Here is a 16,647-nt window from a genome sequence, read left to right as displayed (position 1 = left end):
ATTTGCACTGCTTATTAGGTGCATAAATCTATGCCAAAAGCATTTTGGCATGCACAGTACGTTTTTAGTGAGTCTGCGTTTGTGTGTGCAATATGTTTGCTCACACAAAATTTGGGCTTTTTAAAAGTAGGTGGGGAGGGGGCATAGGAAAGTACTAATCTTATAATTGCAATCTTCAATAATACATATCTAAGAATCTGCATGATCAAATGCCATCAAACTATTTGAGCCTTTATCTCTTTGGGCTCTTACTATAAACCCTGTAGGAAATAGACACGTTTTCAGAAAGAATACTTATGCTAGAATCACCGCCTTCTACATAGAACGGATTAAAGCAATTTTCTTTTTTTTATTGTGATAATTTTCAAACTTAGCTATGTGATTCCAGTGTTTTGCCACTGTTATCTATATTTATTTGTGGAATATGGGTCACTGACTTTTCTTTTTTTATGTAAAGTTGTATGGAGCTTACAGTATTTGATGTTAATACTTCTGTCACATTATGTGATTTCTATTTTTGAATAGTAAAAATCTATCTCTTTACACCAGAAATTGATGTGTTCTGTAGGCAAAAATAAATGCTGACTGGTTATCAATATCTCCTGGGTGTGTTTGCCCAAGCAATGTTTATACACCATTATCTATGCAATTTGGCAGAGCATATGGTGAGCACTTGAGGTACAAGTTTGGACTAGAGGCCTGATCCTAAAAGAAGCTAAGTATCACCATCGTTCACTGACTTCAATAGGAGTTAGGAGCATCATCACCTCACAGGAGGCAGAACTGATGCTTCTGACTGCAAATTGTGGGGTTTTGTTTTGTTTTGTTTTTTTAAAAGCTATTTCTTCCTCAAATCCACAGTGAAAATACACACATAAGGACACTTAAGATAAGGCCTCCAGTTTTGCATTTTGTGCTCAAATCAGCATTTTTGTGCCTGAAATGGTGGTTTAGATGTATATACACTGATTTGACAGCCTTTGATTTGAATGTTTATGCCCATTTTGTATTAGCTTATTATCTAAATAATTATTCAAAATGCATTATTTTCCCATCCACATTAGCGTTACATCTTAGCAAAAGAATTGGTATTTATTACCCACCTACTTTAGAATATTTAGTTCTAATTTCCCTTTCATGCAGAATATGATTTCTAGTTTTAAATAACTTTTCTCTGAAGATTTGTCCCATATGTTGTCAGATCTATTCCCACAGTCTATCACCTTTGTAAATACTGTCCCTGCATTAAACGGTGTCATATGCTTCTGGCAATAACGTGCAGTGTTAAATTGTATGTATTTTGTACTGTATATAGAGACAAGTAGTTAACATTTTAAAGTGAAGGATGGAGGCAAATCAATGGAGCCAACATGTACCTAAAATGGGGGGTAATTAGAATTTTTTTAAAAGCAGGTTAAGTTGTTTTTGTCTTACTTTAGATTATGCTAACTGTGAGGATAGATATGTATGAATAAAATGTGAGGTGGTTAAAATGACACTTTTCACAACTCAGAGGAAACTGTGCATCCCTGCACTTCTGGAATTACTAGGGAAATCCCAAAGAACTGGTGGAAAATATCCATATCCAGGCGAGCTGTAGAAAATGGCTGTGCAGCAGGCTACACATAGTAAGGCCATACTCAGTCTTGTACAACTGATGGAAATGCTGAGGGGAGGAGATATATATTGGAAGTGAACTTAGTTTCTAATCTGTCAGCCAAGAGAGATATTGTGAGTTCCACAACACTCTTAATTTCTTCTCTGTCACCATAATTCATTCAAAGAAGAGTCTACCTGTGAGTTAGAATTCTAAGGAGTAATAACGAGCGTGCACTCTGTGTTTCCTGATACCATTGTGGTGAATCCTTCTCACTGTATAAGGCATTTGGCCCTGGGAAGAAGAGAGGCTTAGATAACTCTGCATTTTTCCTCTCCAATAAGAAATAGGGTGCAAATGGCACAGCTGTATATCCTGGAATGCCCATGATGTCTGTGGAGACCATCAGCAAAAGAAGCTTATTTGGGCTGGAAGGATCCCAGATTAAATAGCAGTGAAAGGTCCTTGAACACTGACAATTTTTATTTGAGCTTGACAAAGTAATGCAAAGATTATTTACCACATAATTTGCAGTCTGGATTGCCAAAAGACAAACATATTTCAATAATTTACTATGAACACATAGAAAGTACCAAGTATTTACAAGAGTAATAATGATAATGCAATAATAAATACAAAATAAACTTAATAATAATAATGTATAATGCAGTTATTTGGCTCTGTAAAATAAATGAGTTCCTGAATAAGGGAAGTTCAGTATGTAAGTATGACCAATTTGTGCCTGTATAACAAAAAGATCTTTTAAAAACTGTTTTTGTAAGAAATCACTGATATTCTTTCAGTATGATGTGATACGGTATGACATATATCCATTTGGTATAAACAGCATTTAAAAATATTTCCTTTAAATGTACTAGAGTATCTGAAAAACTGAACTAGATAACTTGTTTTCTTACCTACTATTACTCTGATCCTCTCTTGTTCATATTGTTTTATCAGGAATTCAGTGTTCATGTGCTAAAGAGGGGGTATCAAATACTTTAATTTAATTTATACCAGCCTGTGTGAGCTGTTTACCATACATGTTTTTGATGTGTGCAGTTGTAATTAAGTAAGTTGTATGCAATACATTTTGTGAATATGTGGCAATATCAGAGCTTAAAGGGACACAGTCAGCTTAAAATGTCAGTTTAAAAATATTCTTAGAAGTCACTTCAGTTACTACCCCTTCCCCTGACTCCTCTTGCTAAGTTTGGGCTCAGTTGTGGCTTTACCATGAGCCCTGGGTAAGGGGAAGTGCATTGTGCTGCCCCGGGGCAGATTTGGAAGCAGATTGAGAGTCACAATCTACTCTTCTGGTTTCCTCCAGTTCTGAGGGGAAGTACTCTGCACTAACAAAGTTACGTAGCCCAATTGGCTGGGAGGCAGAGCCATGGCCCCACCTCTTTCTGCCCACCTGCAAGTGGAGGAATGGAATATAGTGGCCCTGTGGTCAGGGCCAGCTCCAGGCACCAGCTCACCAAGCATGTGCTTGAGGCGGCGCCTGGAGGGGGGCGGCGCGGCGGGGCGCTCCGGCCCGAGAGCGGGGCCGCTACTGGGCTCGCTGCCCTCCCCCGGGCGCTCCAGCCGCCCGCCTCCCGGACGGCAAAAAAGCCAGAGCCGGCCCTGCCTGTGGTGTCTATTTTTCCTCCCACACTTGCTGGCTGTGGTACATCAATGCCTTTTGGGGTGGTCTCTTGAGGGGCCTCAGCTTCTCCTGACTGACCCTCCTATGTTTGCTCTCAGTCAGGTAAATTCTTCAATCCTCACCTTCAGTTAAGCCTGTCAGACCTTCACTTTTTGGGCTTCCCATCTCTTTCAGTCTCCTGGCTGTTTTCTTGGAGGCAGCCTAGTGCAAAGCTCTTACCACCTTGTTATCCAAGGCCTTAGTGCCTCCCTTTCCTTCTCTACACTCCTTTCTTTACTGCAGGCTCTGTTTCTGTTATTGGTTGCAGCTGTGGATGCCTGCCTCCATGACTGGCAACTGCCTGGGGTTGTGATCAAGCTGCTTGCTTGTAAATGGGAGAGACTTTCCTCCTGCCTCTGTCTGTGTTCAGTATGGGGTTTGGAGACCCTGTTACAAGCCCACACAAGCGAGTAAGCAAGTGCCTTATGTCCTGTGTCTCCCTTGTTCTGCTCCACTAGCCAGGGCAAAATTTGTCCCTGTGTGGGTTTACAATCATATTTTCGTGTTTGATTTTAAAAAATGTTTTCTCTTTCCTGCTGCTGTCTGAAAATCCCACACAAACTAGGGGAACCGTCTCTTTCTAGGGAAATTGACTATCACAATGTGCTGTCAAATGCACAAAGGAAACAAATTGGAAAACTAGAGAACTTTTTCCTCCTCCAGTCTTTCAGTGATGATAATCGTGATGTTACTTGAACATTAATAGTAAAAAAATTGTTGCAGAAGATGCAAACGTGATTTTTGAGTTGACCATGTCACTTTAAGCTGAGCTACAGACCCTTCTCCCCCCCCCCCCCCCACAATAAACCTGAAGGCAGTAAAATGTTACTGAGTACACCAGAATCCTTAATATTGAACTAACAACTTCGTTTTCTCTCTTTGTTTTAGGTATCAATTTTTTTTGCAGGTGAAGCAAGATGTTTTGCAAGGTCGCATGCCCTGTCCCATCAACATTGCAGCTCAGCTGGGAGCATATGCAATTCAGTGTGAGTTCTTCTGACCAACTGATCACTTTTGTTTTGTTAATGTTATGATTTATTCCAAATATTGCCACCAAATGGAGACTTAGATTAAAGTCTTTATATGTTAGTTTAAAAAAAATTAAATTACAGAGACTAACAGGAGAATTATAAATAGGTGACATTTCAGTACAGATTCTATAGAACCAGTTACATGAATTTTAAATGAAGATATTATGGACTCTTTTCTGAAATATCTGACAGTTATTGATGGTTAAGTTACCGAGACTGTCCACAGAGAGAACTTTTTATCAGTGCTTGATAACATTACAAGTCAGGGCATGTCTATAGCCCAATATTATTTATATCATATTTTCTATTTCATCAAACAATGTATAGATCTGAAGGGCCGGCAGCAGCCTCCAGACAAATCTGTTGATCATCCAAATGATGCAGTCCTGCAAAAACCACATTATGTCAATACTAATACTTGAAGATAATAAAGGGGAGGGATGTGTTTTGACTTGAAGCATAGAGTTTTAATTGTACAGTTCACTTATTAGCATGCACTTGAGAAGCAGATTTCATGAGTGCTAGTATATCCCATGGATTTGATAGAGCAAACATGAACTACTTCACATTAATGGAAAGTTAGTAAGAAGTAAGATTTTGCTCATCTTTGGGCTACAATCAGATATCCAAATGCAAAATTTGGCAGTCAGGGATATCGTGGATTTATGATATTTTCTTGGGAACTATGCGTAGAAAACTCATAATTTACAGTTTTCATCAGTGGCAGGTACTAAGTGAAGATTATCCAGTTTATCATTAATCCAAATATGATTCAGTAGCAGCTACCTAATACAAGCCGAAAATATTCTTTCTTTAATTTCAGTTTTAGAACAACATGTTTGAGAGATCACAACAGAATGAAATAACTTATTGAATGGAAAAGGAGATTAGAGACTTTCATGGCATATGACATGACTCTTAGGAAAGTTAAAGCATGTCACATTCTGAGGTTTTTTTTCACTGACATTTCCCCAACTATGGAAGGTGATACGACCCAACCCAGAAGGCTGTTTGTGATAGGCCTTTCACTTCAATGACAGTTGTGCCTTGACTGTGAAATATTGCAATATATATTGGTCAGGTATATTGTTTTGCAATGTCTGCATCAGCCTCAAACAGATTATGAGAAATAGGAACAAGTATATACTCTATTTCCCGGTCATAGGCATAGTGGCTAAACTGTGGGAATCTGCAGCTCTAGTCAAAGATTGTTTATAGGATATTAATCTCAGTGACCAATATTTCTTTCTTTTAAATGCCACAAGGAAATAGCTAGAAAAGTTCATTTTGGATAGGAGAGCTAGAACAGGTACACAATAGTTACGAAGGGCTAAATTCAGCCCTGGCAGAAACAGGCATATCTTCCATTGACTTCATAAGAAGTTATGCCCTCTTACATCAGGGCTGAATTTGACAAAAAATATGCAAATAGAGACCCTCACGTAATGCATATGTTTGTGTGAAACATTGAATTTATAAGACAGAAGCACTAGCACAGGAATCCCATCCATAGGCTTGGCAACAACATAGAGTGCAGTATGCACTATACATTCGGCAAGCCTTACAGCACACAGAGATACACCTACTCTATTGTGCACTAATAAGTGCACAATGAAGCCCAAAGTTTGGTACTGCCTTTACTCATGTTAAGTAGCACTTACACAAATTATCCCATTAACTTCAGTGGGGTTACTCAGATAAATGTTACCCAATGTAAATTAGAATTGTAGAATTGAGCCCTGATTAAGATATACATTTAATATACAGCTGTTTGCAAGGATATAAAATATGATTGTGGCTCATTAGACAAATAGTTTGTCACTTCTGCTTGTATATGCAAATTCCAGGGCACTCCCAAAACAATTATTTTAAAATGCATAATCATTGATTAAATTTTAAAACAAAGTCCCCATATTTCTTTTAAATACATTATTTTGATTTTCAAAGTGAATTTAGTGTTCAAGAAATGTACTGAAATTAACTGGAGACTGAAGTCTTTCGTTTACCTATAGGTACTTCAGCTTTTTTCTCAAAGGACTACCTCTAAGCTTGACAGGATAGTTACATCTCCATTCTAATTCAGTCCTTGACTTCTCTGCTAGGACTCCCAACCAGGATACCAGTCAATGCCCATTTGAATGTTCGTTTTTATTATATGGGCACAAATCTTCTAAGAACTTGACTCAGCACATCAATTCATTTCACATGCGCCACAAAGTAGCATATTGTAGCAATTATTTCTGACCTAAACTAAATTAACTCCAGTTCTGCAAAGGTGACAAACTTCATACCATATTTCCTAGCCCTTGAACCTTCCATTTCTCTAAAAATCATGTTACTAATGAAATTGCTCCTCCAGTCTTGCATGAATTGGTCTACCCTGCTTTGTTAATAAACTAATATAAAGGCAAAACATTGCCATGCATTTTTCCACTCCAGTAAAAAAACATAGTTTTCTTTTACCTATTGAGTGATGAGCTCATAGAGTTACTTGGGAAGAGGTGCAGTGGCACATGCAGATTGGTTAGACAATACATCTTTTGGGTAATGGGAAAATGTTTGAAACTTGTGACAATTTTTTTTCTTGTGCCCCATAGCTGAGCTGGGAGACTATGACCCATATAAGCACACTGCAGGTTATGTGTCAGAATACCGATTTGTTCCAGACCAGAAGGAAGAATTGGAAGATGCAATAGAACGGATACACAAAACTCTGATGTAAGAATTCAGTTTTGTTACTATGCCTGGGAAATCATGTGCTACGTGTGCTAAGTAGAAAGAAAGAAGGAACTGATATATTGTCACATATCTTTATTATGCCAGAATGAAGGTCTGCAGAATCTGCTAGTGATATGAAACATCCTTTTATGCTCATCAGAAATCTAAAATAGAGATAATACAGGGGGAGTGGCTATATTAAGAACTGTTTAGAAATATAACTAGAATAGATATGGTACTTTATGTGCCTTTAGTTAAAACATTTCTAAAAATACATATAAATGTCCAGATTATCCACTCTGAATTTTGCAGTGGAGGGGAATGAAAGTAGTATCTATGGTTAAGGCACTGGACTGGGATCCAAGAAATTTGGATTTAGTTCTCAGCTTTACCGTAGACTTCTTGTGTAATTTTGGGCTAGTCACTTAATCTCTCTGTGCTTCAGTTCCTCATCTTCTCTCGATATGTGTACATACAGCACTTAATACTGTGGGCCCCCTTTTCCTTGCTAAATTGTTAGCTGCTGTAATGGAGCCTCGCATATAGCAATCTTCATGGAACATAAAGGAAGGTTTGCAGTAGGGAAGAGTTTGGAGAAGGCACAGGAAGTTAGTCTGTGTACACAAGAGTTGAATGCTAAATAGTTCTCTTAATAAAGAGTTCTCTTTTATATTTATAAGCATGCTGTCCTCTCACGTTATTACCTAATACACAGAACATGAAACAACGCTTATCTCCCCAGTAAGAACTGATCAGCAAGTTGCTTTTATGACTGTTGCACTATATCCCCTTCTTCTTAATTTTGTTTGAGGTATTAAAGGGTTATATGAAAAGACTAACATTCTTGTATGTAGGTGTAGATACCCTGTTGCTTTTGCTACATTAAAAATACATGTTTTGATAAATGCTAGGTAGGGCCTTGCAGCTAGTAGTTTCTGCAGATTGGCATTATCAATGTCTTGCTTAATGAGAGGAGATGTTAACTTCCCTCAAATATATAGAGGCATGCCCTCCCTGAACATTCATCCCTTGACATTGGGGTGCTTGCCAGTCAGCACCTTGACTTGAACCTTCCCCTTTTAGGGGAAGGTAGCTATTATTATTTATTTCTATCTATGTATTTAGCCCTCATCACCTTATTGTCTGAGTGTCTCATAATCACTAATATATCACTAGTATAGTCTTCTTATAACTTCTCAGTGCAGCAGAGAAGTACCATTATTCCCATTTTAAAGATGGGAAACCAAAGCACAGAGAAAGTGACTTGCCCAGTGTCACACAGGAAAGCTGTGTCGGAACCAGGAATTGATTCCAAGTCTTCTGAGTCCCTGGTCAGTGCTTAACTGAGGACATTATTTCCTCCCTGTTTGTATTGCAGTAGTGCCTAGAATTCCCAGTCATTGTGCTAGACCCATTGTGCTAGGCTGTGTGTAAAGTAAAAGACAACCCTTGCCTTTAGATAACTTAGTTCTAAAGACAAAACACACAGGGGTGTGTAAAACAAATGGGGGTAAATGAGTGGTGATGGAGGACAGTTATGTTAATAAGAGAATGTTTTTACATATATTTTGCACAATGTGTAGGTTTAATAAGCCAATCCGTAGTTGTAGTATTAGCTTGCACCTGCCTAGCCAATATTAGCCTGCATGGGTTTGTAGCATCAAGGCAAAGGGTGAGACTAAAGGAGGGATCTGAAGGTGGATTAGAGGAGAGATCATGCTCGATCATATAGATTTTTTTAAAAAGAAATTACAAGCTTTTATGTGGAGATGGAGAGGCAGGTCTAAGGAGGGACTCAAAGGTGGCAAAATGTTGGCTGTTTTTGTGGATGTGGAATTCAGTGAGGGAGAAATAGAGCTGTTTGGTTAAGAAAGTGGTAGAAAAAAAAGAAAAAGAGTGAATTTGCAATTAACACAATCAGTATGGTTGCTGTGGGACTTCCATTAAAGACATTCAGCAGCACAGGAACAAGAGCAGAGGAAACAGATTTTGGAGGTAAGCCAGGGGTAAGAGTGGGAAAGGTTAGATGTTCCGATGGGAGAGAAGGGCAAAGGAGTCAAGATTGGAGGAGAGAGTGGAATGGAAGGAATCAATGGAGGAGAGATAAGGGGGGGCTGAAGGGTGGAAAAGAAGTCATAGATGTAAATGTATTGGAAATCATGGAAAGATTAGGAAGCAGGGGGATGAGGCCGGGGGCAGGGTGACAGTGCTAAAGACAAGAAGGTGGTTATCAGAGAGGGAATGTACGTGTTCATGGAGAGAACAGTGCTTAGTAAAAACAAGTTCTTCATTGAGTGATGGTCCCTATGTGTATTCCAAATGCGGGTACGCATGTGTGCCATGCGCTGGAGCCAGACATTTTCAGTCCAAGTGTCCAATGACCTGCATGTGCGTCACACATTGCCTTGTGGTCCAGCCTAGGTTATAAGAGGTCCTGGAGGGCGACGCTCCTTCCTCTTATTGCCACATGGTCAGGGTCAGAATCCTCTCTCCACACTCGTAGTTCGCCTACAAGGGCACTTGTCAGGGAACTATGCCCTGCATCTCTGGGTTCAAGGACTGAGTGTCATGCCCTCACTCAGTCTCAGTGAGCAACGAGTACTTCCACTGCTTGGACTGCTTGAGAAGGTGCATCTCATTGCGGCTGTGAAATCTGACTACAGACCTGTGAGGCTCATCTCCTGCAACTCCAGAAGTTCCTCAAGCAGGAGGCTCTCTAGCCATATGTGGAGTCCAATTGGGACTGGCGAAACCGATGGTGCCTCGCCCTTCACCAGTGATGAGTGCCACACCAACCACTCCCGCCCTGATTCAACAGCACCACCGGCACAGGACAATGCCAAGCGAGAGGGTCATAAGTGCTCGCATTGCCCTCACAGCAAGTCCCTGTCATGGACTGCAGTGAAGCACAGCATTTCCTCCCCAAGCTGTGCCAGGTTACACAAAAAGTCATGTGCAGATCCAATCATGCCACCTCCTAAGCTTACCCATGCAGAGGGTAAAAGCCAAAAGGAAGAAAGAAGTATCGGCATCACTAGCCACTGTACCGGCTGTACCAAGGGACAGCCCTCCGCAGCATGCACCCCTGGTGTGACCAGAGTCCCCACGCTCCTAACTGCACATGGCCCCCGTCGAACCACTGCTCCCAATGGTGCACTTAGACCTGCCATATCCATTCTTGCCGCTGCTCTCGGCACTATAATCCCCCGATGGATGCACCAGTCATCCTGGGCTAGAGTCCACACCTGGCAATTGCAGGACCGCTCACACTGACGGCTCCGCCTCTACCTGAGATCTCTTCAGACTGCGACAGATAGCAGAGGAACCGCATTCTCCCCAGTGTCCAGGCGCAGCTCAGACTCCTGGGCATGATCACTGCACCAGGCAGGGTGCGCTTTGGCACTGCCACCTTGATACACATATCTTTAGGGTCCGTAGTCCCCCAGGACCCAACACCTTGGGCACACTGGCCACCCTGGGACCCATACCACCCTCTGTACCTGTCATCACAGGCCTCAGATTCTTCCATCCGAGTGCCTGTGCTGGAACCATTCAGCTTGGACCCAGAGGCAGACATGGAATGGGAGCTGATCCCACTGCTTCCGCCAGGACTGCCAGCTGCCGCCTCCTCTCCCACCAATGCATTGATTCCTCCAGTCCTCTTACCTCCTGATGATGATGGGCAATACCAGGAGCTGCTGCAGAGGGTAGCCCTGGGCTTGGGCATACCTTTGGAGGAAGTTCTGGAGCAACACCACCAGCTGGTGGACATCCTCCAGACCAGGGGACCATCTCATATTGCACTGCCCATAAACCTGCACGAGCAGTCTGGCACATACCAGCTTCCTGTGCCCCCATGCCTAAGAGGGTGGAACGCAGCTATTTTATCCTATCCAAGGGGGATGACTTTCTTTTTTCCCATCCCGCTTTGCTGGTGGTACACACGGCGACTGAATGGGCGAGGCAGCACTCCCATACCTCCCCCTCCTCTTCCCCTCCCCCCCCCCCCCCCAGATAGGTCAGCAAAGTGCCTTGACCTCTTGGGCCACAAGGTTTACTCCTCTGCGGCCCTGCAGTTCTGCATATCAAAGATCTGCTTGCCAAGTATGACTTTAGTAACTATGCCAAGCTGGCAGAGTTCCTGGAGGATTTGCCACAGGACAAGCAACAGCCATTCCAGATTCTAATGGAGGAAGGCCGCCTGACAGTCAAGGTTAGCCTCCAAGCTGTGGTGCATGCAGCAGATACATCCTCCCGCTCTCTTGCCACGGGCATCGTCGTACGATGAGACTCCTGGCTACAATCCTACAGCTTCCCCAGGGAGGTCCAGACCACGATTGAGGACCTCACCTTCAATGAGGACAAGTTGTTCTGGGTGAAGACGGATGAGTCCCTCCACTCCCTGAAAGACTTAAGAGTGACATTCCAGTCTCTCGGGATTTACACTCCAGTGCTCTGTTGAAAGCAACAGAAGCCATCTTTCTGACCACACTCCTTGCACCCTACCAGCCCGCTTATGGCCAGTATCAGGAGCCTGCATGATGGCCTCCCAAGATCACAGCATCCGTGACCATCAGCTACTGCCGCCTCCTCAGCTGTACTACAGCATCAAACAAAGGCCCAGTTTTGACATGCATATCGAGAGCTACAAGCTCCCCACATTGCTACCTCCGGCCCCCCAGCACCACCTTTGGGGTCATCTTGCCCTATTTGCCCACAACTGGATGGAGATCACCATGGAACGTTGGGTACTAGAGATTGTACAACATGGTTACTCTATCAAGTTTCTTACCTTCCCCTCCCACCGCCCCCCCCCAGCACCTCCTGAGAGTCTCTCTCATCACAGCCTCCTACGCGAGGCAGACAACCTCCTGAGGAAGGGTGTGATCTAACTAGTGCCTGACCTCTTCGTTGGCAAGTGCTTCTACTCCCTGTACTTTTTCATCTCAAAAAAGGGAGGTCTCTGCCCTGTACTCGATCTCTGACTACTCAACACCTTAATCAGGAAGACCAAGTTCCGTATGATGATATTTCCATCAAACATCCCTTCCTTTCCCCTGGGGATGTGGTTCACAGCCCTCGACATGAAAGATGTATATTTCCACATTGACATCCATATGGCCCATTGCAAGTTTCTTCCTTTCGGCGTGGGTGACAACCACTACCATTTCAGAGTTCTTCCTTTTAGCTTCTTGATGGCCGCAAGGGTCTTTGCGGTCATTGCAACCCAAATGTGACAACAGGGGTACTCTGCGTTCCCTTACTTAGACAACTGATTACTAGTGGTGCCAACCCTCACCAAAACAACGATGACCATCTGTGCTCTCCACTTGCTCCATGCCACTCTTGGCATCTGTATCAATTAGGAGAAGTCCTTGCTTGTTCCAGCGCAGATAATCCATTTAATCAGGATACACCTGGATTCCCTGACAGCTTGGGCCTTCCTCCCGGTGGACCATTTTGCCACCCTGATGGCTCCCATGGTAGCCCTACGCTGCAATCCACGCCCCATAGTGCATCACTGTCTCTGCCTCCTTGGTCACATGGTGGCCTGTATCGGTGTGATGCCCCCTGCCTGCCTACACATGCGCTGTCTACAACTGTGGCTCCTCTAAGTCTGCAGACCCACCTGGATGTCCTCCTGATTGTCCCACATCTGGTCTGGACCTCCCTACTGTGGTGAACCAACCCTGCCAAGGTGTTGCTAGGCACTTCCTTCACCACTTCTGCCCCCACAGCCACCATCACCACGGACACCTCTCTAGCCGGTTGGAGTGCCCACCTCCACGGACACGCCACGCAAAGAACATGGACGCAGCGCATCAACATCCTGGAGCTTCGAGCAGTCTGCTTAGCCTGCTGTTCATTCCTGCCCCTCATCTAAGCCCAACACATTCAGTTCCTCTCTGACAATACCACTGCAGTGGCATACATAAACTAGCAAGGGGGCACCAGGTCCTGGTAACTGTCAAATTTCCTTTTTTGACCGGGTTCCTGGCCTAGTGGTTAGGGTAGTTACATATCTTGATTTTAGTAAGGCTTTTGACACAGTCCCACGTGGCATTCTCATAAGCAAACTAGCCTAGACTAGTGGTCTAGATGAAATTACTATAAGGTAATTACTATAACTGGTTGAAAGACTGTACTCAATGAGTAGTTATCACTGTCAAAATGGGTCACTGTCAAACTGGGAAGGAGTGTTTACGGGGTCCCACAGGGGTCAGTCCTGGCTCAGGGACTGTTTAATATTTTCATTAATGACTTGTACAATAGAGTGGAGAGTATGCTTATAAAACTTCTGGATGACACTGTGCTGGGAGGGGTTGCAAACACTTTGGAGGACAGGATTAGCATTCAAAATGATTTTGACAAATTTGAGAACTGGTCTGAATTCAACAAGATGAAATTCAATAAAGATAAGTGCAAAGTATTCATGTGAGAAGGAAAAACTAAATGCATAATTACACAACTTGCTAAGTGATAGGCTACAGCTGAAAAAGGATCTAGGTTTATAGTGGATCACTACTTGAATATGAGTCTTATATCATTGTGGGGTGTATTAACAGGAGTTTTGTATGTAAGACATGGGAGGTAATTGTCCCAATCATCTGGAGTATTGTTTCCAATTCTGGGTGCCACATTTTAGGAAAGATGTGGACAAACTGGAGAAAGTCCAGAGTAGAGCAAGAAAAATGATAAAAGATTTAGAGAACCTGACCTATGAGGAAAGATTTTAAAAACTGGGCATGTTTAGTCTGGAGAAAAGAAGACTGAGTGGGGACCTGGTAACAGTCTTCAAATATGTTAAGGGGTGTTATAAAGTGGACTGTGATCAATTGTTCTCCATGTCCTCTGGAGGTAAGACAAGTAGTAATGGGCTTAATCTGCAGCAAGGGAGATTTAGGTTAAATATTAGGAAAAAAGCTTTCTAACTATAGGGGCAGTTAAGCTCTGGAACAGGCTTCCAAGGGAGTGGAATCCCCATCATTGGAAGTTCTTAAGAACAAGTCATACAAAAACCATATCAGGGATGGCTTAGATTTACTTGACCCTACCTCAGTTCAGGGAGCTGGACTTGATGGCTTCTCAAGATCCCTACCAGCCCTACATTTCTGTGATTCTAAATAACATTGTGAAGTTTGAAAAATGGTGTATACTGAGAGAAAGTTTAAAACTCTGAGTTGAATTATGGAGCTACTTCTTGGTACCTGGATCCCTTCATTTTTTCTAACTTGGAAGATATGATGAAATATTGAATGTTTGAGAATTTTTTCAGTGAAGAGTTTCTACAGCTAGCTGTCCCCTCACCTTGTTTCCTATGTCCTCAGAGTATGCTGGGAAAGACTCTGTTCACATTCTTTACTAGCCCCAGCTTACATCTTCACAGAGCAGTGCTTTTCCTCTTTAGAGATTTTTCCAAATATATGGTTACTGAATGGACAGTTGGGGCATTTGGCAGGTTGAGAGGCAGTTTGGAATTGTGGTAGAAGCATGTTATTTAGCATGATGTTTCTGCAAACAAAATCAGAAATGAAATAGTTAGCAGTGTTGACATTTAAATTGTCATTGATAGATTTGAGAGTTAACTCATTGAGATGAGTGGCGCAATTTGCACCTTTTAGTGCTGTTGTTTCAGATTGTCTGCAGACTCTGAAGAAAACAGTGCTTCAGTGAACATTTTGTTTCAAAATGATGAGGGCTAGAAACATAATTTTTTTAAATGAAAAATCAAATTCTGGAGCAAAATTTTGCAGTATGGGATGTATAAGAGGTGGTTCCACAGAATTGGGAAATACATATGACCCTGTTGCATATTAGTAAATACAGAAGTGAACCAAAAATCCACCAAGAAAGAAATCTTGTCCTTGCGAGGTTTCTCTGTAGTGGGCTTTGGATCCTCTTCTTACCCAGGAACCCTTGGAAATTAGGGCGAAGCTCAACCTCAGCTTGCTTCAACTCCTACGTTTTGATAAGGAGGTAGAAGTCTACAATCATGATCTCTACTGCTCCATCCACAGAGAGGAGCAACCTCTGTCCACAGTACAGATGGAGTCATTTATATATCCATAGGAGGTTTCTGTATTCATGCTGGAAGCTGGCATTTCACTACTATTTTTGCCTCTACACTGCACACATCTCTTTCCTGTCACACATAAAGCAAACACAGGGAGTCCCAGTCTGGGAAGACACCAGCTGATTAGATCTCCACTCTTAGCCAAAAGAAAGGAATGGGGAGATAAGAAAAAGAGAGACGGCATGTATTACAGGATTTTTGAAATCTTATGACAAGATCCTGGGACCCATATCACATCTTGGATATGGATGATATTAAAGATAGTAGTGAAACATTTCACCAAGGCAACATCTGCAGGCTAAAGCATAAGATGTGAAGTTCTTTGGAATACACATTGATGAATCCTTTTGAACTGATGCTGGTATATTCATAAGTTACAGTCTCAATAACGTTTATATGGCTCCATATCTAGTTGGCAGCTGGTATCAAGCGGAGTGCCCCAAGGGTCGGTCCTGGGGCCGGTTTTGTTCAATATCTTCATTAATGATCTGCAGGATGGTGTGGACTGCACTCTCAGCAAGTTTGCAGATGACACTAAACTGGGAGGAGTAGTAGATATGCTGGAGGGTAGGGATAGGATACAGAGGGACCTAGACAAATTAGAGGATTGGGCCAAAAGAAACCTGATGAGGTTCAACAAGGACAAGTGCAGATTCTTAGGACAGAAGAATCCCATGCACTGCTACAGACTAGGGACCGAATGGCTAGGCAGCAGTTCTGCAGAAAAGGGGTTACAGTGGACAAGAAGCTGGATATGAGTCGACAGTGTGCCCTTGTTGCCATGAAGACTAACGGCATTTTGGGCTGTATAAGTAGGGGCATTGCCAGCAGATCGAGGGATGTGATCATTCCCCTCTATTCGACATTGGTGAGGTCTCATCTGGAGTACTGTGTCCAGTTTTGGGCCCCACACTACAAGAAGGATGTGGAAAAATTGGAAAGAGTCCAGCAGAGAGCAACAAAAATGATTAGGGGGCTGGAACACATGACCTATGAGGAGAGGCTGAGGGAACTGGGATTGTTTAGTCTGCAGAAGACAAGAATGAGGGGGGATTTGGTAGCTGCTTTCAACTACCTGCAAGGGGGTTCCAAAGAGGATGGATCTATACTGTTCTCAGTGGTACCCGATGACAGAACAAGGAGTAATGGTCTCAAGTTGCAGTGGAGGAGGTTTAGGTTGGATATTAGGAAAAACTTTTTCACTAGGAGGGTGGTGAAGCACTGGAATGGGTTACCTAGGGAGGTGGTGGAATCTCCTTCCTTCGAGGTTTTTAAGGTCAGGCTTGACAAAGCCCTGGCTGGGATGATTTAGTTGGGAATTGGTCCTGCTTTGAGCAGGGGGTTGGACTAGATGACCTCCTGAGGTCCCTTCCAACCCTGATATTCTATGATTCTATCAATGCTACTGAGGAATTAACAAAAGTATGGTAAATCCCAGTTGGGAATGAGATTGCAGAAGTATTATTTCAGCCTTACAATGGAGAGCCTTATTGAGTATGTTGCATCTGTGGCAGTTATTAAGGGAAGAGTAAAATTAAAC

At 42.7% G+C, this 16,647-nt stretch overlaps 1 protein-coding gene across 5 annotated transcripts in view; it reads left to right on the top strand.

Moving 5' to 3' along the window:
- The window catches only part of EPB41L4A (erythrocyte membrane protein band 4.1 like 4A), a 206,889-nt gene that overhangs the window by 97,478 nt on the left and 92,764 nt on the right, over nucleotides 1-16,647 (top strand). For all 5 annotated transcript variants that reach the window (XM_042840451.2, XM_065599250.1, XM_005281621.4 and 2 more), the window contains 2 exons: nucleotides 4,173-4,270; nucleotides 6,913-7,033. In XM_042840451.2, the coding sequence (XP_042696385.2) occupies nucleotides 4,173-4,270; nucleotides 6,913-7,033 (219 nt within the window). The remainder of the gene's footprint in view (nucleotides 1-4,172; nucleotides 4,271-6,912; nucleotides 7,034-16,647) is intronic.

The sequence above is a fragment of the Chrysemys picta genome, chromosome 6 (assembly GCF_011386835.1).
Source record: "Chrysemys picta bellii isolate R12L10 chromosome 6, ASM1138683v2, whole genome shotgun sequence".
NCBI classification, from domain to species: Eukaryota; Metazoa; Chordata; order Testudines; family Emydidae; genus Chrysemys; species Chrysemys picta.
The sequence above is the reverse complement of the archived record's forward strand: the minus strand, read 5'-3'. Positions and strand labels throughout refer to the sequence as shown.